The 23,965-nt window shown below is 47.6% G+C and overlaps 1 protein-coding gene across 1 annotated transcript in view; it reads left to right on the forward strand.

The window, feature by feature from the left end:
• The window catches only part of CNOT2 (CCR4-NOT transcription complex subunit 2), a 118,435-nt gene that overhangs the window by 71,967 nt on the left and 22,503 nt on the right, over positions 1-23,965 (forward strand). The window contains exons 3-5 of the mRNA XM_054178671.1: positions 15,690-15,756; positions 20,682-20,829; positions 22,007-22,189. Coding sequence (XP_054034646.1) covers positions 15,690-15,756; positions 20,682-20,829; positions 22,007-22,189 — 398 coding nt within the window. The remainder of the gene's footprint in view (positions 1-15,689; positions 15,757-20,681; positions 20,830-22,006; positions 22,190-23,965) is intronic.

Here is a 23,965-nt window from a genome sequence, read left to right on the forward strand (position 1 = left end):
GTCACCTGAAGGTCAGTGATAGCCTCTGATGACAGGCTGGAGTGTCACATGTTGAAGCAGCACAGAGGCTAGATTTTCATTTTAGTTAGAAGAAAACTAATTTTAACATCCATTCAGACTTTCAAAAAAGTCTCATGGCTTCCAGTCTGTCTCCATGACTGCCCTGAAATACATTTGTTTAGTACCAAATGAGAGCATTGGCTTGATAGACCCTGACCTATGAAAACAGAAACATTTAGAATCATAGAATGCTCTGGGTTGGAAGGGACCTCTGAAGGTCATCCAGTCCAACCCCCTCTGCAGTCAGCAGGGACAGCCCCAACTAGATCAGGTTGCCCAGAGCCCTGTCCTCACCTTGAATATCTCCAGGGATGGGGCCCCAACCACTTCCCTGGGCAGCCTGCTCCAGTGTTCCACCACCCTCAAGGTCCTATAGACTGTTAGCTGAATTTGACTTCAGATTCACAAAGAGATTTAGAGGACTTTAGGATACAACTTTCCAGTTCTGTTTCCTAAGTTATGTTTATGAGAAATTTCTGGTGAGCCAGCAAAGGATTGAAATACACTACAGGAAAGAAAATTAAATCACAGAATCAGAATCACAGAAACACTCAGGTTGGAAAAGAGCCTCAGGATCACCAAGGCCACCCCAGAACCCTGCTCTGCAAGGCTCACCCCTGAACCACAGCCCCAAGCACCACAGCCAAACCACCTGCAAACACAGCCAGGCCTGGGGACTCCACCACCTCCCTGGGCAGCACATTCCAAGCCCTGACCACTCTTGCTGGGAAAAAATGCTTCCTACTGTCCAGTCTAACCCTGTCCTGCTGCAGCTTGAGGCCATTCCCTCTTGTTCTGTCACTAACAACCTGGGAGCAGAGCCCAGCACCAACCTCTCCACAACCTCCTTGCAGGGAGCTGCAGAGAGCCAGGAGGTCTCCCCTCAGCCTCCTCTCTTTCCCACTAACCATCCCCAGCTCCTTCAGTTGCTCTGCATCAGATTTCTTCTCCAGGCCCTTCCCAGCTTCCTTGCCCTCCTCTGCCCTGGCTCCAGCACCTCCACATCTCGTCTAGGCTGCTCTTCTGTGTTTTCTGTGCATTCCATTGATGTATGTACTACAGATGCACGCAGGCACAGTGGAATGTTGGTAATGTTGAACATACTTCCCCTTTCTGTGAGCTCTGGCACAATGGAGTCTTGATAATGTTGAACTTACTTCCTCTTTCTATGAGCACCTAAGAGTTTTAGCTAGCACTCTCAGAGAGTGACTCTTGGACATGAAATCCCCACTTGTAGTGTTGTCAGCACTGTGCAGTGTGGTGTGCACAGTGAAAGCTGCTGCTTGGCGTCTGCTTGGCACAGTGACTGAGTGTTTTAGTTGCCTGCTGTTTCTGTAGGCAGTGTTGCAGAAGTGGATCTTAGAATGGGACTTCAAGAGGAGGAAGGTGGGTGCTCCTAACACCAGGAATGAGAAATGAGGAACCATGAAAGCTTTTGGGAGGAGTGGCCAAAATGGGTGATAGAAGCTGCTGCAGTTGGCAGCAGAGTGACCTTATTCCAAGAGGGGATGGAAGAGTGATTTGGGGCAAAAACTTTCTAAAGTTCTTCTCTTTCCAAAACTTTTTAACAGCTTTTTTTTCCTCCCTGTACCTTCATAGAATCACAGAATTGTTAGGGTTGGAAGGGACATTAAGGCACAGCCAGTTCCAACCCCCCTGCCATGGGCAGGGACACCTCACACTGCAGCAGGTTGCTCACAGCCACATCCAGCCTGGCTGCAAACACCTCCAGGGATGAGGCTTCCACCACCTCCCTGGGCAACCTGTGCCAGGCTCTCACCACCCTCATGGGGAACAACTTCTTCCTAACATCCAATCTCAGTCTACCCACTTCTAGTTTTGCTCCATCCCCCCCAGTTCTATCCCTCCCTGACATCCTCAAAAGTCCCTCCCCAGCTTTCTTGTAGCCCCCTTCAGATACTGGAAGGCCACAATTAGGTCTCCTCAGAGCCTTCTCTTCTCCAGCCTGCACAACCCCAACTCCCTCAGTCTGTCCTCATAGCAGAGCAGCTCCAGCCCTCTGCTCATCCTCATGGCCCTTCTCTGGACACCTTCCAGCACCTCCAGATCCTTCCTGTAATAGAGGCTCCAGAACTGGCCCCAGAGCTCCAGCTGTGGTCTCAGCAGAGTGGATCAGAAGGGGAGAATCCCCTCCCTGGCCCTGCTGGCCACACTTCTCTTGCTGCAGCCCAGGCTCTGCTTGGCTCTCTGGGCTGCAAGTGCTCCCTGCTGGCTCCTGTTGAGCTTCTCCTCCCCCAGCTCCCCCCCAGGTGCTTTTCCTATTGACCATTACAACTTTATGAGTTCATACTTAATGAAATCTTCAACTCCTATGTGCTAATGTCATCCATATCTAAGAAGCTGATCAAAATAAGCCTGTGGTGGTGATGCTGCCCTTGTCTGTGTCACTTGGATCACTCAGGCACAGCTAAGTGTATCCTGGGTGTTATGTGCTGCTTCTCATAGCTTATTTGCCTCGCAGCAGCAGCGACAGCTTGGGAAGGTGGTTGGATTCTTTCAGTTTCCAACCAGTTCTGCAGCTTTGTCAAACCCTTTCCCATTTGAAAACAGCCATCTTTGCAAACAGCCTTTCAACTGGAATTCTGCTAGTGTTCTGTGTGTGAGAGCACAGTAAATGTGGTGCCTGTGGTGTTATTTTGGCAACAGTATTGACAGGCACAAATAAATTGGCTCAGAATTTTCTGAGTAAGTTAATAAAGGTTAATGTTTGAAACTTGGGTCCAGCTTTATGAACATCTGGGGTGAAAAATGTCCAGCTTGATGGACCTTGGGAGACTTGGAGTCTTTCTTGTCTTCAGCTTTATATTGAAATGAAATAGGTAAATATATGGATGAAATAAAGCAGTTAGTTTTCCAACTTGAAATTGAGTGTTTCCTAGGGAAGTCCTTTGTGAATGGCCTCCTTCAATACTCCTCTTTGGGAAGGGCTAAAAGTTTCCAAGTCATTACTCTTACTCTGGACATGACTAGTTGCTTTTCTCTTCTTTGTTGAAGCCTTACTGATTCTGATATGAAAAGTTGCTGCTTTCCAAGCAATTGTTACTGCATGTGTGTGTGTCCTCCAAGCAGAGAACAGAGAGAGTGGTAAGACCCTGCTAAAATGAAAAGTAAGGACTATTACTGCAGGCATCAATTCATGAACTCTTACACTCTTACAGTAGGGCTTCTGTCCTTGAAGAGGCATTGTCTTCAGTTATGGTACAGTGATCACAGGCTCACAGGATGTTAGGGATTGGAAGGGACCTCTGGAGATCTTCCAGTCCAACCCCTCTGCCAGAGCAGGAGCATAGAATGCAGCACAGGTCACACAGGAACACATCCAGACAGGGCTGGAAAGGCTCCAGACAAGGAGACTCCACAACCTCTCTGGGCAGCCTGTTCCAGGGCTCTGAGAGCCTCACAGTGAAGAAGTTCCTCCTCATGTTGAGGTGGAACCTCCTGTGCTATAGTTTATATCCATTGCCCCTTGTCCTATGCCAGGGCCCCAGTAAGACTTGTACACAGTGTTTTGCCTGGGCTGGGAGCTTTTCAGCTTTCTACCTTTCTTTAACACTTAAGATGGAGGTTTACATTTTACTCTTTTTTTTTCCTTCAAGTTATACCAGGAAATAGTTCTTCCCTCACTAAGTAAGACCAAGAATTCACAACATAGTTGTGCTTTAGTTAGGCATGAGGTGCTGAGTGACAGGTTGGATTTGAGGATCTCTGAGGTCTTTTCCAGCCTTATTGATTCTGTGATTCTGTGATCTTCAAGATGAGGTAAGAATAATTTATGCCTTTTCCTAAACAATTCTCATAGCCCTTAGTGATGTGTTATTCTTGGGACCTATTACTCTGGCTTGAATTCCTTTACGCAAAGGGGAACTGAAACTAAGGCTGCTCAAGTCCTGCCTTTAAATTTTGAAGACTTCATACAAATGGAAAGAAGCAGCAGGAAATAGTTTAGGACATGTTTTTATTTCAGAGCCTAGAAGTTTTCTTTTCACTTACCTGGGCTTTTATTCCTGAGGAAATACACTTCTAGACAGTCAGGGCTGACCCTGGGCATTGACATAGAAAAGTTGCATGTTAACTCATGTGCAAAGCTGATGCCAGAATCATATGGATGCTGTTTGGGCCTCCTGGTTTAGGCACAAAATTAGGGCTCCTTAGATGAGATTAGATCTTGCTTACTCCTGCCATGTAAGGCTTCCTTGTTAATGAGTGGCTTTGCCTTGAGTCATCACAAACCTTGCAGTGCTAAGTAGGGAAGTGGAACAGAGTGAATGGAATAGAACAGAATTAACCAGGTTGGAAAAGACCTCAGAGATCATCCAGTCCAACCTGTCACCCAACACCATCTCATCAACTAAACCATGGCACCAAGTGCCTCATCCAGGCTCTTCCTCAACACCTCCAGTGATGGTGACTCCACCACCTCCCTGGGTAGCACATCCCAATGGCCAATCTCTCTTGCTGGGAAGAACTTTCACCTCACATCCATCCAAACCTCCCCTGGCACAGCTTGAGCCTGTGTCCTCTTGTTCTGGTGCTGGCTGCCTGGGAGAAGAGACCAACCCCAACCCCCACCTGGAGTTGTAAACAGCCATAAGGTCTCCCCTGAGCCTCCTCTTCTCCAGGCTAAGCAACCCCAGCTCCCTCAGCCTCTCCTCACAGGGCTGTGCTCCAGACCCCTCCCCAGCTTTGTTGCCCTTCTCTGGACACCTTCCAGCATCTCAACATCTTTCCCAAACTGAGGAGCCCAGAACTGGACACAGGACTCAAGGTGTGACCTAAGCAGTGCTGAGCACAGGGCACAATGACCTCCCTGCTCCTGCTGGCCACACTGTTCCTGATGCAGGCCAGGATGCCATTGGCCCTCCTGGCTGCCTGGGCGCACTGCAGGCTCATGTTCAGTTTAGTTCAGATTAGTTGTAGCCCATTTCACCAACTTCATTGAGTTACCTGCACTCAGCCAAACCACTCTGAGGCCAGAAGAGTGTGTAGTTTTTGTTTGCACAGAGGGGCAAGGACAGAAATTGGGAACTGAAAGCCTTCATATGAATTGTGGCCTCCCAGTATCTGAAGGGGCTTACAAGAAGGCTGGGGAGGCACTTTTGAGGGTGTCAGGGAGGGATAGGACTGGGGGGGATGGAGCAAAACCAGAAATGGGTAGATTGAGATTGGATGTGAGGAAGAAGTTGTTCCCCATGAGGGTGGTGAGAGCCTGGCACAGGTTGCCCAGGGAGGTGGTGGAAGCCTCCTGCCTGGAGGTGTTTGCAGTCAGGCTGGATGTGGCTGTGAGCAACCTGCTGTAGTGTGAGGTGTCCCTGCCCATGGCAGGGGGCTTGGAACTGGCTGCTCCTTGAGGTCCCTTCCAAGCCTGACAGTTCTGTGACTTAGTAATGCTATTTTGTTAGGATCCTAAGGAGCCCTGTGGTATCTTTTTGGCATTTTCCTTAGTCATTGCACAAGAGTTTGTTAGCTCAGTCATAATTCAGCTTCAGCCACTGCAGATGGAGTTGGGAGTGTTTCAGAATTCCCTGGAACCCTCTTGTGTGAGGAGCAGTTGCAGTGTGCACACTAGTGCTGGCTGTTTGAATAGAGCTACTTGAAGTTAATGGAACTTGTCCTAGGCTGAGGAGTTTTGATCCATTTGTGGAGGAATGGAAACAAAAAAGCTTGTTTTGGAAAGAGAAAAGGTTAATGCCTTTAGTTAGGAAAGGCAAATGAGGGTTTTCATATGCATAACTTGACATCCAAACCTAGGCTGGAGTGAGTAGTGTTGTGTTGGTGTGCCCAGCTTGCTTTGTGCAACACATGGCTTAAGCTTTTCTCTTTGAAGTGAGAGTTGCAAAGCACCAGTTGGGTTTTACTTTTCCAGCTGTGCTTTGCATGTTGTAGCCACTGCATAATGCTGTCTTGGGCTTTGGTTTTAAGTAAAACAAACAAAAAACCCCCACCAAACACATCAAGAGCAATAAGAAACCAAGCTTACCATGAATGAAAGATGCAATGCCATAAATGAAGACAGTGGAGGGATTTGCAGGGGATGAGGTCAGAAACAGTCTGAGAGTTCTTGTGGTTTAGTGCAGTATAACCTTTCAGAGCCTCACTGCAAAGAGATCTTGAGGTGCTGGAGCAGGTCCAGAGGAGAGCAACCAGCCTGGGGAAGGGACTGGAGGGAAAGTGATGAGGAGAGGCTGAGAGTGTTCAGCCTGGAGAAGAGGAGACTCAGGGGGGACCTTATCACTCTCTGAAGGGAAGCTGTAGTCAGGTGGGGGTCAGGCTCTGCTCCCAGGCAACTTGTGACAAGAGGAGAAGGCATGGCCTGAAGCTGTGCCAGGGGAGGTTTAGGTTGGATGTTAGGAAGCACTTCTGATGGAAAGGGGAATTAGAGACTGGAATGGACTGCTCAGAGAGGTGGTGGAGTCACCATCCCTGGAGGTGTTTAAAGCAAGCTTGGATGTGGCACTTAGTCCCATGGTCCCATGGTCTGGTTGGTGTGCCTGTGTTAGGTCATAGGCTGGGCTTGGTGATCTCAGAGGTCTGCTCCAGCCTCAATAATTCTGTGATGCTGTGACCATTCTGCCTCTACCCTGCATTTTCATCATGAGGTTACACAGTATGAAAAAGGACTAAATAAGCTTACAATGCAAATGCAGCCATTTACTGTGACAGGTTTGTACTTGAATGAGATTAGCAGCTAAAACAATCCCTGATAAATGATTTTACCTAGAGAGAGGAATGGGAGCTTATCCTGCCACTCAGTTCTTAAGAAGCATACCTGAACTGAAGTTTCTTCATGTCACTTTACAACCTGAAATTATGTCACAAGGAAATTAATTGCACTGTTGATGACTGTAGCATATAATTTAGGGTTGAGTTTGTAGTTAGATGTCTTTACAGAAGAACCCTGTGTGGTGGTGCTGCTGCTCAAGGCTCTGTTTTACTGCTTTCCCTTTCAAATCAACCATATGTAATCGTTTTTTGCAAGTCAGCTTTAGCATTTGGAGTAGTTCCTTGGACCAGAACATCATTTGCCTTTTCTAGGTGGGGGATGTTGGTCAGTTAAGAGGGCAGAAGGGCTCTGCAGAGGGACCTGGACAGATGGACAGAGTCTAATGGCATGGCATTCAACAAATCCAAGAGCCAGGGGCTGCACTTTGGCCACAGCAACCCCATGCAGAGCTACAGGCTGGGGTCAGAGTGGATGAGAGCTGCCAAACAGAGTGGGACCTGGGGGTACTGATTGAAAGCTGCCTAAACATGAGCCAGCAGTGTGCCCAGGTGGCCAAGAAGGCCAATGACATCCTGGCCTGCATTAGGAATAGTGTGGCCAGCAGGAGCAGGGAGGTCATTGTGCCCCTGGACTCTGCATTGGTTAGGCCACACCTTGAGTACTGTGTCCAGTTCTGGGCCCCTCAGTTTAAGAAGGACATTGAGAGACTTGAATGTGTCCAGAGAAGGGCAACGAGGCTGGGGAGGGGTCTGGAGCACAGCCCTGTGAGGAGAGGCTGAGGGAGCTGGGGTTGCTTAGCCTGGAGAAGAGGAGGCTCAGGGGTGACCTAATTGCTCTCTACAACTACCTGAAAGGTGGTTGTGACCAGGAAGGGGTTGGTCTCTTCTCCCAGGCAAGCAGCACCAGATCAAGGGGACACAGTCTCAAGCTGTGCCAGGGGAGGTTTAGGCTGGAGGTGAGGAGAAAGTTCTTCACCGAGCGAGTCGTTCGTCATTGGGATGTGCTGCCCAGGGAGGTGGTGGAGTCCCCATCCCTGGAGGTGTTCAGGAGGGGATTGGATGTGGCACTTGGTGCCATGGTCTAGTCATGAGGTCTGTGGTGACAGGTTGGACTCGATGATCCTTGAGGTCTCTTCCAACCTTGGTGATACTGTGAGACTGTGTGACTGTGATGTTAACATTTTCCTCCACTGTACCTCAGCTCACTGAACATGCTGCAGTGTGCTCTTGCCTGGTTTCCATGCTGTGTGTGAGTGCTATTCTCCAGGGGGTTGTTGGGTTGGTTTGGCTTTGGCTTTTTGGGCTTCTTTTTGTCTGCAGCTAGTAACTTGACTGAAACAAAATAGTGATTGCTTCTGGAAAATGTGACTAAAGGGCAGGAAATGGGGAGACCATAAAGCTTGCTCTTGAATGGGGGAGCCCAGACCTGGATGCAGTATTCCAGGTGTGGCCTCAGCAGGGCAGAGCAGAGGGGGAGGAGAACCTCCCTGGATCTGCTGGCCACACTCCTCTGAATGCACCCCAGGATCCCATTGGCCTTCTTGGCCCCCAGGGCACATTGCTGTCCCATGCAGAACTTGTAACTAAATGGTGTTTAAGGTCCCTTCCAACCCCAAAGCATTCTATGGTATGATGTTACCTTTAAGACCTTGAGATAGAAATAGTAATTAGAAATAGAGTTAACCAGGTTGGAAAAGACCTTCAAGATCATCCAAGTCCAACCCAGCACCATCTCATCAACTAAACCATGGCACCAAGCACCCCATCCAGTCTCTTCCTAAACACCTCCAGGGATAGTGACTCCACCACCTCCCTGGGCAGCACATCCCAATGACCAATCTCTCTTTCTATGAAGAACTTCTTCCTAACATCCAGCCTGATTTATTACTCCTTTGACATTAATATAACACTTTTGAGGCTATGGGTCAGCTGTTTTATTATTAAATAATGCAGCACAGATGGCAGAGAGCAGAAATGAAGTGGTGCAATGATGCTGATGTTTGCACCTGCAAGAAACTCAGTGTTTATCAGAGCAGGCACTACTCACTGACTGATTTGCTGCTTCTAACACATTTTGCTTTTAGAGGCTTTGTAGCACTGGATTTTGATGTGTTTTCCCTTCAGCTTACCTTGTGCTTAAGGGAGTAGCTTTAGGCTGTAAGGGCACAATGTAAGAGCCTCTGCAGAAGTGCTGCTGTGCTGAGCTTTCTCAGTGCTGTCATGCCAACATGTGCTGCCCCAGCAGGTGTGCTGCCAGGCAGCTGTGTCTGCAGGAAGCACTCAGCTCTGGGCAGGCCACACCTCCAGTGCTGGGTCCAGTTTTGGGCACCTCAGGGCAAGAGAGATGTGGAGGTGCTGGAGCCAGGGCAGGGGAGGGCAAGGAAGCTGGGAAGGGCCTGGAGAAGAAATCTGATGGAGAGCAACTGAAGGAGCTGGGGATGGTTAGTGGGAAAGAGAGGAGGCTGAGGGGAGACCTCCTGGCTCTCTACAGCTCCCTGCAAGGAGGTTGTGGAGAGGTTGGTGCTGGGCTCTGCTCCCAGGTCATTAGTGACAGAAGAAGAGGGAATGGCCTCAAGCTGCCCCTGGGGAGGTTCAGACTGGACATGAGGAAAGCTTTTTTTCAGGCAAGAGTGGTGAGGGCTTGGAATGTGCTGGGCAGGGAGGTGGTGGAGTCCCCAAGCCTGGCTGTGTTTGCAGGGGGTTTGGCTGTGGTGCTTGGGGCTGTGGTTTAGGGGTGAGCCTTGCAGAGCAGGGCTCTGGGTGATCCTGAGGCTCTTTTCCAAGCTGAATGTTCCTGTGGTTCTGTGAAGCTGGGGCTTCTTTGGAAGAGACAGTGTGCTGCAGTGCAGGGGAAAGGTGAGCAACCCTGTCAGCCAGCTCTGCTGCTGGGCCTCCTTCCCCCTGCCTCCCTCAGCTTTCAGGGAGGCTTCAGTCTGTTTGCCAGTCTCCCAGGAGGCTTGTGGAAGCCATCAGCTTTTTCACAGTTCTGGCAAGTGTAAGCAATTGCTGGTGATGGGCTTTTGAGATTGCTTACACACTTAAAGAACTTAATGCAGTGAACCCATCAAGAGTTAAAAGCAGCTGCATTACAATCTCGGCCATCGCTCGGGGTAGGAAATTGCCTGGTGGCAGGCTGCAGCTTCCTGTCTTTTGGTGAGAACCAGTCCAGAGAAATTGGGCCATCTGCTCAGAGCAACAAGACCAAGGGCAAGGTCCTCCCTCTGGGTCAGGGAAATTCCAGGCAATGATATAGGCTGGGCAGGGATTGGCTTGAGAGCAGCCCTGAAGAAAAGGCCTTGGGGGTGCTGGGGGAGGAGAAGCTCAACAGGAGCCAGCAGTGAGCACTTGCAGCCCAGAGAGCCAAGCAGAGCCTGGGCTGCAGCAAGAGAAGCAGAGCCAGCAGGGCCAGGGAGGGGATTCTCACCTTCTGATCCACTCTGCTGAGACCACAGCTGGAGCTCTGTATCTAGAGCCTCTATTACAGGAAGGATCTGGAGGTGCTGGAAGGTGTCCAGAGAAGGGCCATGAGGATGAGCAGAGGGCTGGAGCTGCTCTGCTGTGAGGACAGACTGAGGGAGTTGGGGCTGTTCAGTCTGGAGAAGAGAAAGCTCCAAGGAGACCTAATTGTGGCCTTCCTGTATCAGAAGGGGGCTACAAGAAAGCTGGGGAGGGACTTCTTAGGGTGTCAGGGAGGGATAAGACTGGGGGGGGCGGAGCAAAACTAGAAATGGGTGGATTCAGATAGGATGTTAGGAAGAAGTTGTTCCCCATGAGGGTGGTGAGAGCCTGGCACAGGTTGCCCAGGGAGGTGGTGGAAGCCTCCTGCCTGGAGGTGTTTGCAGCCAGGCTGGAGGTGGCTGTGAGCAACCTGCTGCAGTGTGAGGTGTCCCTGCCCATGGCAGGGGGGTTGGGACTGGCTGATCCTTGAGGTCCCTTCCAGCCCTGACAATTCTGTGCTTCTGTGACTTTTGGCTATAGCAGACTAAAAGAAATTCAAGAGTGACCTCCAGCCACCATTGCAAGTAAGCTCTTGGAGAGTTTTATTTTGTGGGTCATGTGGCTAGCAGTCCAGTCAGGGAAACTAACGACTGCAAAATGCTGGAAGGAATGGGTTTTAATCTTGCTAATAGCATTGGCCTTGAATCTTCATTATCCTGGGTAGGCCACGTGCAAATAGGCTGTGAGTCAGGTTGTGAATGCCAGCACAGGTGCTGGTAGCACAGGTTAAGGCTTTGGCTAATTTACTTCTGATGCTATTGTCCTACTTTGTATGGAAATAATAGGAAGACAAAATTCTAATCTGCTTCTTGCTTGCTGTGACAGAAACAACTTTCTACTGCTGGGCAGGGCTTTTTAGCTTATCAGAAAAAACAGAGCAAGTGAGATACCCATACAAAACCCTGCTGCTCTGGGAGATGTGAGAACTGCTGGGGTGTGTTCAGAGTGTGTCCAGCACATCCAAGGAGGTTCTCCTCCCAATCTGCTCTGCCCTGCTGAGACCACAGCTGGAGCTTCTATTACAGGAAGGATCTGGAGGTGCTGGAAGGTGTCCAGGGAAGGACCACAAGGATGAGCAGAGGGCTGGGCTCCCCATTTGAAGAGGGACAGGGATCTGCTGGAGAGAGTCCAAGGATGCTGAAGGGACTGCAGCACTGCCTGGGGAGGAGAGGCTGAGAGCCCTGGGGCTGGTTAGTGTGGAGAGGAGAAGACTGAGAGGGGATCTGATCAATGTCTATCAATAGCTGAGGGCTGGGGGTCAGGAAGGAAGGGACAGGGACAGCCTCTGCTCACTTGTGCCCTGGGGTAGGACAATGGACAATGGATGGAAACTCCAGCACAGGAGGTTCCACCTCAACATGAGGAAAAACTTCTTCACTGTGAGAGTGCCAGAGCCCTGGAGCAGGCTGCCCAGAGAGGCTGTGGAGTCTCCTTCTCTGGAGCCTTTGCAGCCCTGTCTGGATGTGTTCCTATGTGACCTGTGCTGGATTCTGTGCTCCTGCTCTGGCAGGGGGGTTGGACTGGAAGATCTCCAGAGGTCCCTTCCGAGCCCTGACATCCTGTGAGCCTGTGAAATGCTGAATTCAATCAGCCAACAACACAGCCACAGAAATCTATCTTTATTTCTTCTCAAGGCTTGTTATCTTTGATGTTCTAAGTATGTTTTGACTTCAGTAAGTCTGACAACTGATCTTAAATACATGGCCTTTGTTATGGCTCTCTGTGAAAGTTTCTCTCTTGAGTCATTTTGCACTTAACTTCTAATGTCAAAGCAAATGGCACAATGCTTACTTGGTTCAGAGCAATCCAGTGTCTAACAGGCAGTGTTTGGTAACCATTTGCCTTGTAACTGAATTTGGGGAAATCAAGAAGTGCTGGGTGTGGAAGAGCAATTGAATCCCTCTTGGGGCTGTGATGGGTTTATTTGGTTTGTTTGGGGTATTTTGTTTAATTTTTCTACATTTAAAAATCCAATCATCATTAGCAGAGCCTTGTGCTGGGGGTTGTGCCTCCTCTTCTTCTGTGACACTGCCAGCACAGCAATGTCTGACTGCCCTGAGAACCTGTTCTTGCAGGATCTTCTCTTTGGCTTTTAACTAATTGGTTTGCCTGTCCCAAGGCTAGGGGTGGTCTTTGACTGATGTTCCCAGCTCAGTGCCTGATGGGTTTCAGATGTAGTTTGTTCATGCATGTGTGCTCTTCTCTCTGAATGGCTCTCATAACTTCTTTTTCCCATGGAGGTGCAACCTGTCACAACTTGCCAACATGTTATAGGATTTTCCAGTTTGGTGAATCACAGGCTCACAGGATGTTAGGGCTTGGAAGGGACCTCTGCAGAGCTTCCAGTCCAACCCCGCTGCCAGAGCAGGACCAGAGAATCCAGCACAGGTCACACAGGAACACATCCAGACAGGGATGGAAAGGCTCCAGAGCAGGAGACTCCACAACCTCTCTGGGCAGCCTGCTCCAGGGCCCTCACAGTCAAGATGTCCTTCCTCATGTTGAGGTGTTTTTTCACCTCAACATTTTACATTGACTTTCCTTTCTTCTACCACTCCATATCAGCTTGGTTTATCAACATTTAACAACCATCAGTTAGTTAGTTTGGATGGGGAGTGTGCTCTGGAAGTTTACTTCTCGTACTTGAGTATGCTCTGGTTCATGTTGCAGAGCAATCTTCATTTGATGATTCCTTATGGATGTAAATAGGCTGGAAGAGATCACAGAGTCACAGAATTATTGAGGCTGGAACAGACCTCTGAGATCATCAAGTCCAGCCTATGACCTAACACCACCACACCGGCCAGACCATGGCACTGAGTGCCACATCCAAGCTTGCTTTAAGCATCTTCCCCATGAGGGTGGTGAGAGACTGGCACAGGTTGCCCAGGGAGGTGGTGGAAGCCTCATCCCTGGAGGTTTTGAAGGTCAGGCTGGATGTGGCTGTGAGCAACCTGCTGCAGTGTGAGGTGTCCCTGGGCAGCCTCTTCCAGGGCTCTGGGGCCCTCACAGTGAAGAAGTTCCTCCTCATGTTGAGGTGGAACCTCCTGTGCTGGAGTTCCCATCCATTGCCCCTTGTCCTATCCCAGGGCAGAAGTGGGAAGACTCACACACAGTTCTTTGCCTGAGTTGGGAGCTTTTCTGCTTTCTACCTTTCCTTAACACTTAAGGTAGAGGTTTAAGTTGTATTTATTTCTTTTCTTCCAATTCTGTCAGCAAATAGTGCTTCACTCTCTAAGTGAAAAAAAAAACCAGCCCAATTTTTTCTCTGCAGGACAATTTGGTCTTAGTATCTCAAGCCTCTTGCCATTGCAAGTGTGGATATTTACTGCTCTGCTTGCTTGCTGTTAAATATGTGCCCTTTGCTCAAAATACATGTGGGCAGTTAGCATTTGGGGGGGGTATTTCTGATCCATCCTTCTGCTGGGCTACAGTAATTGCCTGCTGGAAGGTTGTTTGCCTTCTGTATGTATTCCAAAGTCGTGAATGCTTTGTGATTTACAGACATGAATGCTGCATTTGATATTCTGTGTCTACATTGCATGCCTTCTCTCTCATTTCTGCTGTCTAGATTTGGCCCCGCTCTAGAGAACTAGGAGATTCAGTTTATAAGGTTTGTTGGAGTTCTACCTCTGTCTAGATTAAGTCAACCATAGAGTTTGCCATTTCTCTCAGTAAGAGTTGCTTGGATTTATTTGAGTTCTTGACTCCCAAGTTGAAAGAAAGCTTGCAATCCCCACATGGGTAAGAATGCAAACATGCCTTTACTTAAAACCATCCTGACAATCAGATCCAGATCCAGACTTCTGCACTAAAGGAGCAGGCATTTGCCCATGACTTTATAAGCACAAGAAGCTGTGGTAAACTGGATGGATTAGGTCAACTAAATACATCTTCTTGCTCCAAGGGGCAATCAACTCTGCCTAATGCTGGTGAACATCTAATCTCTTCTGTAAAGCCACCCAGAAATTGATGTTCCAGTGCTTAACTGTCCTTAAGACTGAAAAGGGCTTCCTCCCCCCAATATTTAGCCTCAATTTCCTATTTCTCAATGTTATTAATACTTGCCATTTCTGCAGCAGCATGGAGAGGAGTTTGAGGAGTTTATTGCTCTCCTCTTCCAGCAGTGATTGGAAGTGTGATGCCACGTCCTTCCATTCATTCTTGCCCAGTTGCCTTGGTTTGGGGCTGTGCAACCCCAAATCTCAAATCTTTATTGGTGGATCATGCTGTATTTATTTACTTATTTTTGTTGATGTTGATTTTACTCTTCCTGAGAGTCTCTAGAATTCATCACATTGCTTGTGTGATGTCCAAAAGTTAACAAGGAAGATTTTTAATGGCAGTATTTGGGTAATCTGTGATGCCTCTACTGCAGGCACCATAGAGCAGGAAAGATTACCTCTGACACTGACCCATCTTACCTGTTCAGTCTGTACAAGGATGAAGCTGGCTCTTAGGGTGGCAGATTGTCATTTTACCATTGCAATATTACCTCAAGTTTATATCTGTGTCTCTGTACCTGCTGCTACCTAGCCACTCACTCCCCAGCTTTTGCCATTGTAGCTGATAATGTGGTGCTTTGCACTTGGCATAGAATCATAGAATCAGTAAGGTTGGAAAAGACCTCAGAGATCATCAAGTCCAACCTGTCACCCAACACCTCCTGACTAACTAAGCCACGGCTTCAAGTGCCACATCCAAGCCTTTTTTGATCACCTCCAGGGATGGTGACTCCACCACCTCCCTGGGCAGTACATCCCAATGGCCAATCTCTCTTGCTGGCAAGAACTTTCTCCTCACCTCCAGCCTAAAGTTCCCCTGGCACAGCTTGAGACTGTGTCCTCTTGTTCTGCTGCTGGTTGCCTGGGAGAAGAGACCAACCCCCACCTGGCTACAACCTCCCTTCAGGAGGTTGTAGAGAGCAAGGTCTCCCCTGAGCCTCCTCTTCTCCAGGCTACAGTCCTCACTACACTGAACAGGGATGGATCTGCTTATGTGATGAACCTTTTGCTGGGGTAAAAAAGACCCAAACCTATATCAGATTTAAATAAATGAGTAGTCCCTTTTCTGTCAAGATGGACCTCTGGGCTCCAAGGGTTGGAAAACTGGGAGCTTTTAGATCATCTTCCCCCATGCTATTTGTTACAAGTGCAAAAAAAAACCCCTAGAAGTCTGGTATCCTATCTGTAAAGTCATCAATTTGTGTTGCCATGTGCTGGGCACTTCTTACTGTGCAGATAGGCTGGGAAGCTTCTAGAACTTTGAAGGCTTCAAGGAGTTTTCAGTTGCTGGTTTGGCTCTCTTGGCAGAGTGATTTAACTGTTGTAAACTTTCAGAGCAAGAAAGCACAGTGTCTTTAATAACCTTTTGCTCTTCTTACATTTTAGATGCTGGCATCACCATCAACATCAGGTCAGCTGTCTCAGTTTGGGGCAAGTTTATACGGGCAACAAAGTAAGAATTCATTTTATTGATCATCTCTTTAGTTTATGCTAAGTATGTTCTAGTTCCATGCTCTGGCTAGAGAGCATGCTTATGGCTTTGGTTTTTTTCTTGTGAAGAAGACAGTATGTCTCCTCCTCTGTGTGTTTGGTTTGTTGTCTATTTGAAGGTAACATTTTTGCTTTGCCCTGCATGTGTTTTTGCAGTGTTTGGTATGCAAAGTGTCATCTATTGATGCTGTGTAGCTGTTCAATAGCAAAATAGATTCATCCTATAAAGAATATCTGTGATTTAGCTGTCACTCACTGAAGGAAGAACTAAGAGTGAGCTGGGCTCAAATAAGCCTAGTTCAGATAAATTGGTAAGGCAGAACTTCCTTCTACTCCCTGAGCTCTAACTGATGGTTCATGCTCTACAGGAGCAAATCACATCTTGGGCATATACTTAGCAGCTTGCATTTAGCAAAGAACTCTACCAGTAAGATAATTCTGCACCACTGTGTGTTGGGTGTTTTCCCATCCCTTGAGGACTTCTTTCTGCATCTTGCTAGTCTTGTGTGTACTGTTGTAAGAGAAGCCCTGCAGAGCAGCAGTCAGGTGTGTAATGCTAGCCACCTAACTGAAGGGCAAGCCCTGGGAACTGAACTTTCTCCTAGCTGAGAGGTACAGCCAGAAAGAGACTCAGAATAGCTGAATTAAGATACAACAGGTCTGTGAGCATCTCTCATCACAGCACACACACGCTTCCTTGCCAAGTGTTTCTGACATGGCTTCTAAGGATAACTAGAAGTGGGTAGATTCAGATTGGATGTTAGGAAGAAGTTGTTCCCCATGAGGGTGGTGAGAGCCTGGCACAGGTTGCCCAGGGAGGTGGTGGAAGCCTCAGTTTTGAAGGCCAGGCTGGATGTGGCTGTGAGCAACCTGCTGTAGTGTGAGGTGTCCCTGGCCATGGCAGGGGGGTTGGAACTGGCTGATCCTTGAGGTCCCTTCCAACCCTAACAATTCTGTGGTGAGTGTCTTCAGTAGTTTAGAGAGTCTGCCCTTTTGTACCTGCATAACTGAAAGCTTTGTCAGCTCCATGTGTGGCCTGCACAGTTTATTTCAGCTTTCTTCCAATAGTTTAAACCATGCAGTGACATTTTTCTCCTGTCCCAGTAGCTGTTGATAGTGGCCCTGTGATACAAACTGCCATTGGATTATGCTACTGAGACTTGCAGGAGCAGTTTCTGGCCAGCCTGAGGGCCACCTTTGCCACTCGGCTTTCCGAGCCAGGAATCTGACACTGCTGAACCTTTCAGACTGAGCTGTATAAAGATGCTCAGCTGTAGCTTAGCCATTCTGTTTATCACAGGTACTGACTGCTCATTTTTAAGCTTAACTTCTTGCATCCACTTCATTGTCCACTCAGCTGGCTCTGGTGCTGAGGACATAATCTCTCTAACATGCCTCACTGAAAACTAGGAAGCAAATATTATGGGTGTTCAGTTCATACCAAATAAGGAAACAAAGAGGCAAGATGCTGTAGTCAATGCTTAGAGTTAAAGTAACTTTAGGAAAAACCACCCAACCAAAGCTGGTAATGCCTGTGTGCTTTGGATTGGTAGCTGTCAGTCATTAGGCAAGAAGCTGTGCTCTAGAGTTAGTGTAACTTCAACTCAACTATTAGGCTGTGTCATTGATCAGCCTCCGATACAGCCCAGCAATTTCTTGTCTCAGTTTAAACAAAGTGCAAAAATGAAAGCACAAGAAAACAAGATCCTTTCCTTCCTTCCCTTCCCCCTTTCCTTCCTTCCCTTCCCCCTTTCCTTCCTTCCCTTCCCCCTTTCCTTCCTTCCCTTCCCCCTTTCCTTCCTTCCCTTCCCCCTTTCCTTCCTTCCCTTCCCCCTTTCCTTCCTTCCCTTCCCCCTTTCCTTCCTTCCCTTCCCCCTTTCCTTCCTTCCCTTCCCCCTTTCCTTCCTTCCCTTCCCCCTTTCCTTCCTTCCCTTCCCCCTTTCCTTCCTTCCCTTCCCCCTTTCCTTCCTTCCCTTCCCCCTTTCCTTCCTTCCCTTCCCCCTTTCCTTCCTTCCCTTCCCCCTTTCCTTCCTTCCCTCGCCCCTTCCCTTTCCTTCCCTTCCCCCTTCCCTTTCCTTCCCTCGCCCCTTCCCTTCCCTTCCTCCTTGTTGTTTATTCCCTTATGGTAGACATTTGATCTGCTCCCTCCCTGTCAGCCACACTGTACCAGCCCTGCTGCTTAAAAAGTCCGGCTTAGAGAAAGCCAAGGACAAGAACTCACCATCAGTGTACAACTGCCTTTGCTGAAGCAAATTCTTGCACAAACTTCACGTGACTCTTGCAGTTATGGTTTTCCTTCTGCTGTTTCTGGTTTGGCAGTGGATGCCTTTTTTTTTATTGCTTACCATTTTATGTTGAGAATCCTCAGTACGAGTTGGTCAGCATGACATTTTATTGACTGGGTATTTATGCTCATCAAAATTACTCTGAGGCTGCAAATTGCCAAAATATGTTCAGTGAGCCCCTCGATATGATCAGCACTTCATGAAGTCTTAGGAGGCTTCTTAAAGGAAGTCATACTGCCTCTTCATCTGAATGCACAGAGATAAATGTGAGTGTTAGCAGAAGTTGGAGTCTAATTGCAGACCTCTTGGATTGCAAGCTGTAGAGTAGGACGCGGCCAGACGGCAGCTCTTGAAGCTCAGCACCGGGGAGGTGCCTTCAGATCTTGTCCATGATGATAAGCCCAAGTGTGTGCTGTCTGTACTTTGCATCCTTAGCATTTCATCATTTCAGGACTCAAATGCTGCTTTGGAACATTACTGGAGATGGACAACAGCTGCAAGATTCAAGTAAAAGCAGGAAGAGCTTGAGGAAATCATAGTGGTCAGGAGAATGGCCATTTACTTGTCACTAAAAAGACAGGGAACAGCCCAATGGGAAAGGCTACCAAGAGCTTTGGGGGGGTGGGAAATCATCACAAAGTTGTAAAGCTGGCTGATCACTAAAGTTTTCCTGTTTGCTATAGAACAGCAATGACACTAAAAGAAACTGCAGTTCAGCACTTCAGAAATTTGCAGCTTACATTTAAAGCCTTCTTCCAAAGTGAAATGCAACGACAGCCTTACACCGGAAATGAAGGAGCTGCCAGGCTCAGACTGGAATCTGGAATGTTCTAGATAAAGCTCAAAATACAGAGGGGGGGCTCTAGCTTTTATTGAGAATGGAAGTGAAAGGCACATTGCTGAAAGCTTGAAAGCAGGTCAAGTCCACTTAAATGAAGTTTTTCATCCCGTAGATGAGCTTTCCACGAGGGTGCAAGGATCTTTTCCTTAACAGCATGAAGTGTCAAAACAGAGAACTTGTTGCCATTCTCACAAGGAAGAGCAACTTTTTGTCATTAACTGAACTGCTCTGTGCCTTTTTTTGCTGCAACATTTAAACACATGAACAGACCTAGAATGCCCACTGTATTTCACTAAAGCAGATCGTGTTATCCACTGGCATGTTCAGCTCTTCTGCAGGGCTGATCTATCACGTGAGAGTGTTGATTCACCATCAGTCTTCCTTTGGTTGGTCTGCAAGATAAGGTTTTGAGTTCTCTGGGGGGTGTCCCTGCCCATGGCAGGGGGATTGGAACTAGATGATCCTTATGGTCCCTTCCAACCCTGACTGATACTCCTATGATACTACTACTACCTCAGCAGCCTTATGCCCCAGCAGCAGGGACTGCTGCTTACAGCTGTCACGTTTCATATGCTAAGTTTCTTTCTATTGATAGGTTGCACTAAATGACTTTTTCTTTTGTCTTTGAACATCATTCTGAAACTTGAGCAACAACAGCCAAGCTGTGTGTGGATTGCAAGAAATTTCATCAAGTGCTGGGTATTTTTTTCGACAGGGCAGCAAGTGGTGGTCTTTGGCCATTCTGAGTTAAAGTAATCTTTGCTTTTTACCTCAGTGAAGTGCTCACTTTATTCTGCCACACTCCTCTGTGTATGAAGTACTGATCACAAGATTGAAGAATCTTCTGAATGTTTCTAAATTGCCAAGAGAGGACAATTCAAATTCTGCCTGCTGCTTCTCAAAGACTGAACTTCACCTGGGTGCTGCAGGTCTGCTCTCAAAGAGGCAACTGAAACTTTGCAGAGAACTGGCCTGAAACACTGCACTTTTTTTTCTGCTCTAAAAGTGATGTTATTTGTTAACTGCACACTCATCGGTGCTTAGTTTTTGACAAAGCAGATCAGTAGTCTCAATACTGTGCCAATGCAGGCCAGTTTATTCAGAATTAATGAACATGTTTCTTGAGTGCAGTTAGGAGTTTTCTCCAGCTGGTGCCTTTTTGGAACTGATTTGCAGATTGTCATGTCCTGATCAAAAACATCAAAGCTGAACCCTAGGTACTATGGTCCAGCTCTGGCAGGGGGGCTGGACTCAAAGATCAGGTTGCCCAGGGAGGTGATGGAGGCCTCATCCCTGCAGGTTTTGAAGGCCAGGCTGGATGTGGCTCTGAGCAACCTGATCTAGTGTGAGGTGTCCCTACCCATGCCAGGGGGGTTGGAACTGGATGATCCTTGAGGTTCCTTCCAACTCTAATTATTCCATGAGCCTATGATCTCCAGAGGTCCCTTCCAACCCCTAACATCCTGTGATCTGTCATCCTCTGAACCCTTTCTCTACAATAAACAACTCACAGGATCCAAAATTTTGGTAGTGACTCAGATGCAGCACTTCCTTGAAGAGCCTTTCTGAAGTGTAACAGAAATGGGGCAAAACTTGAGGTATTTGGGCTTCTACTGTGCAGCCAAGGACTGAGTTTTCCTTTAGTCTTTCCATCTTTCGTATGTTGTCAGCATAAATCGTTTCCACCTAACACCCGCCGGGGAAGACTTCTGTTTCCTGCTTGCTCTATATCTCCACCCCTCTGAATGTTTTTTCCACTAGGTGCACTAGGCCTTCCAATGAGGGGGATGAGCAACAATACCCCTCAGTTAAATCGCAGCTTATCACAAGGCACTCAGTTACCGAGCCACGTAACGCCAACAACAGGGGTACCAACAATGTCACTTCACACGCCTCCATCTCCGAGCAGGTATTTATTGACAGCCAATTGTTTCTGCCATTGTGTCTGCCTGCAGAGCTCTTGTTAAGTGTTCTGCCTGTTTTGCTCGACTACTTTGTGGTCTGATTAAGTAAGCAAGGGCAAAAAGAAAAGTGGTTGCTGTTGGCCTCCAGCTCTGCCCTGGCGAGGCCTCACCTGGAATGTTCCATCCAGTTCTGGGCTCCCCAGTTGAAGAGGGACAGGGATCTGCTGGAGAGAGTCCAACAGAGAGCTTCCAGGATGATTAATGGACTGGAGCACTGCCCTGTGAGGAAAGGCTGAGAAAGCTGGGGCTGTTTAGTCTGGAGAAGAGAAGACCGAGAGGGGATTTAATGAATGTTTATTAATATGTGAGAGTTGGGTGTCAAGAGGGAGGGGACAGGCTCTGCTCAGTTGCACCCTGGCATAGGACAGGGGCAATAGATAGAAACTGCAGCATAGGAGGTTCCACCTCAACATGAGGAGGAACTTCTTCACTGTGAGGATGTCAGAGCCCTGGAGCAGGCTGCCCAGAGAGGTTGTGGAGTCTCCTTCTCTGGAGCCTTTCCAGCCCTGTCTGGATGTGTTCCTGTGTGACCTGTGCTGGATTCTCTGGTCCTGCTCTGGCAGGGGGTTGGACTGGAAGATCTCCAGAGGTCCCTTCCAACCCCTAACATCCTGTGCCCACTGCCTGTGTTAGGGAATTAACGCTGTGAAGCAGTGAGAGCCTACTGTGCTGTAAGGCAGTATTTAATTTTTGTATGTAAAGGACAAATTGCTGGCAAATTCTGCTTCAGGATGTAAGAGGTTGTGGTGGTTTTGATTATTTTGGTAAATGTGTGGTTAAATTCATTGTGTATGGATGTGATAGGCCCTGTAAGGCTTTTAAGGTAGTAGGATCTGAGGTGCTTCTTAAAAGAAGAGCTGTGACACCTTTTTAAATACATAAATACTTAAGTATCTGCCTAAACCTGACCAAGGACTTGACTAGCATGGAATGGGTCATCTGGTATTTCTGAGGAGATCCAGAAGTCCATTAATTAGAGAGAGAGCAGCCCAGAGGTGCCATGGTGAGGCTGAGCACAAATGAAGTTGCAACAGCTTTGAGTCCATCCTATGTTAGTCATCGAAACGAATAACCAAAGACTATTGCACAGCTTCATCTCTGTGGATGGTTTTTCTCTTTCAGGGGGATATTGCCTATGAATCCTAGGAATATGATGAACCACTCCCAGGTTGGTCAGGGCATTGGAATTCCCAGCAGGACAAACAGCATGAGCAGTTCAGGGTTAGGCAGCCCCAACAGAAGCTCTCCAAGCATAATATGTATGCCAAAGCAGCAACCCTCTCGACAACCTTTTACTGTGAACAGGTAAGGCTGTTTAGTTGGACCATCCCTGTACAGCCATGGATATGCTCAAATGCTGCTCTGGAAATCTGATTCTTATCTATCAGCTTGAGAGCTGCTTTGTGCATTTCTAATCTGCTGGCAATAAACATCAAAGCCACTTTTAATGTTCCCCCAAGCTGGTGGAGGCCCTTAAGTTAAATTCTGTTTGACTGTTGGATTTCTGCTGCTGCTGCTTTAAAATGTCTGATGTTCTCCTCTGTTTGCAAGTTTGGTTTTGAAACATATCTTGACTGGGGGTTTTTTTGGTATATGCATCCATTTTAAGACTGTTCATCTGTGAATTTGGGAAGAAGTAAGTTAAGCCCTATGAGGAGAGGCTGAGAGAGCTGGGGGTGTTTAGCCTGGAGAAGAGGAAGCTCAGGGGAGGCCTCATTGCTGTCTACAACTACCTGAAGGGAGGCTGTTGCCAGGTGGGGGTTGGTCTCTTCTCCCAGGCAACCAGCAGCAGAACAAGAGGACACAGTCTCAAGCTGCGCCAGGGGAGGTTTAGGCTGGAGGTGAGGAGACAGTTCTTCCCAGCAAGAGAGATTGGCCATTGGAATGTGCTGCCCAGGGAGGTGGTGGAGTCAGCATCACTTGAAGTGTTACAAAGAGGAGCCTGGATGAGGCACTTAGTGCCATGGTCTGGTTGATTGGATAGGGCTGGGTGATAGGTTGGACTGGATAATCTTGGAGGTCTCTTCCAACCCTAAGAATTCTATGATTCTATGATTAAGATTTCCAAACACAATAGCTATTCTGGAAGAACAGTTAACTGATTCCTACACAATAGGAACCTAGGATTGGACTTGTCAAATTCTGCAATGACCCAGGGAAGAGTGGGTTTGCCATTCATTTCAGGGTTTAGGGCTTAATGGATACCAAAAGCTTCTCAATCAGTTCTATTCTTTGTCTAACTGTGGTCAAGATCCTAACCTCATAACTCATTAGGCTGTGCTGCTTTGGTGCTGTTTATGCTTAGTTCATATTAATAAACTTACAGTAAAAAGTGGGGGAATTCTGATGATTTAATGTGTGTAGTCATGATCTGTTCTCCCAGTTTTACCCTTTTTCTCCCTTCAGGCCCTTCTTTAGGTAACTGGCTCCTAGGCAGAGCACAGACAAGCTCACAGCAGCCAGGCACCACCTCCAAGCCAGTCTAGTATTTGACCAAACAGATCAAGGGAGGGGCAAATTACAGCAGTTACATGAAGCTTGGTGAGGCTATTACATTCTGTAGCTTCACATTGGTGTAAGCATAAAAAATACTTTCTCAGTCACAGCAATTGAGATTTGGTAGTAGTGGTTTATGTTCTTGGAGTGTGAGAAGGTTTTCCTTTCCCTTGATTATGTAGAATTTGCCTGTCCTGTGATGCACAGCATCAGGCAAAGGAGATAAGGTAATTCTGTATTTTAAATCAGTTTTGAAACTTGGGCATCACAAAAAAGGTGACACAGTAATGTACTTTGAAAATCTACATGCAGAGCACAATGAGTTGGGATCTTGATGCATGCAGAGGAAGTACTTGTTTAGATTTCATCCAGCTGGAGGGGTAGCTAATGAAGCATTTGAAATAAACTCCTCACCTTCCACTGTTTGCACTGTGGAGCTCAATTTGGAGGAGCTGCAGCCTTTACAAATGGAGAAGGAACAAAGACAAGTTCTTCTTCCACAGTTTAACAACTTAGAGAAGTACAGTAGGGTGCTTCCAGTCATTAATTAATTTATTAAACAAGGCTTCCAAATTACACTTGAGG

Source organism: Dryobates pubescens, chromosome Z (assembly GCF_014839835.1).
Source record: "Dryobates pubescens isolate bDryPub1 chromosome Z, bDryPub1.pri, whole genome shotgun sequence".
NCBI lineage: Eukaryota > Metazoa > Chordata > Aves > Piciformes > Picidae > Dryobates > Dryobates pubescens.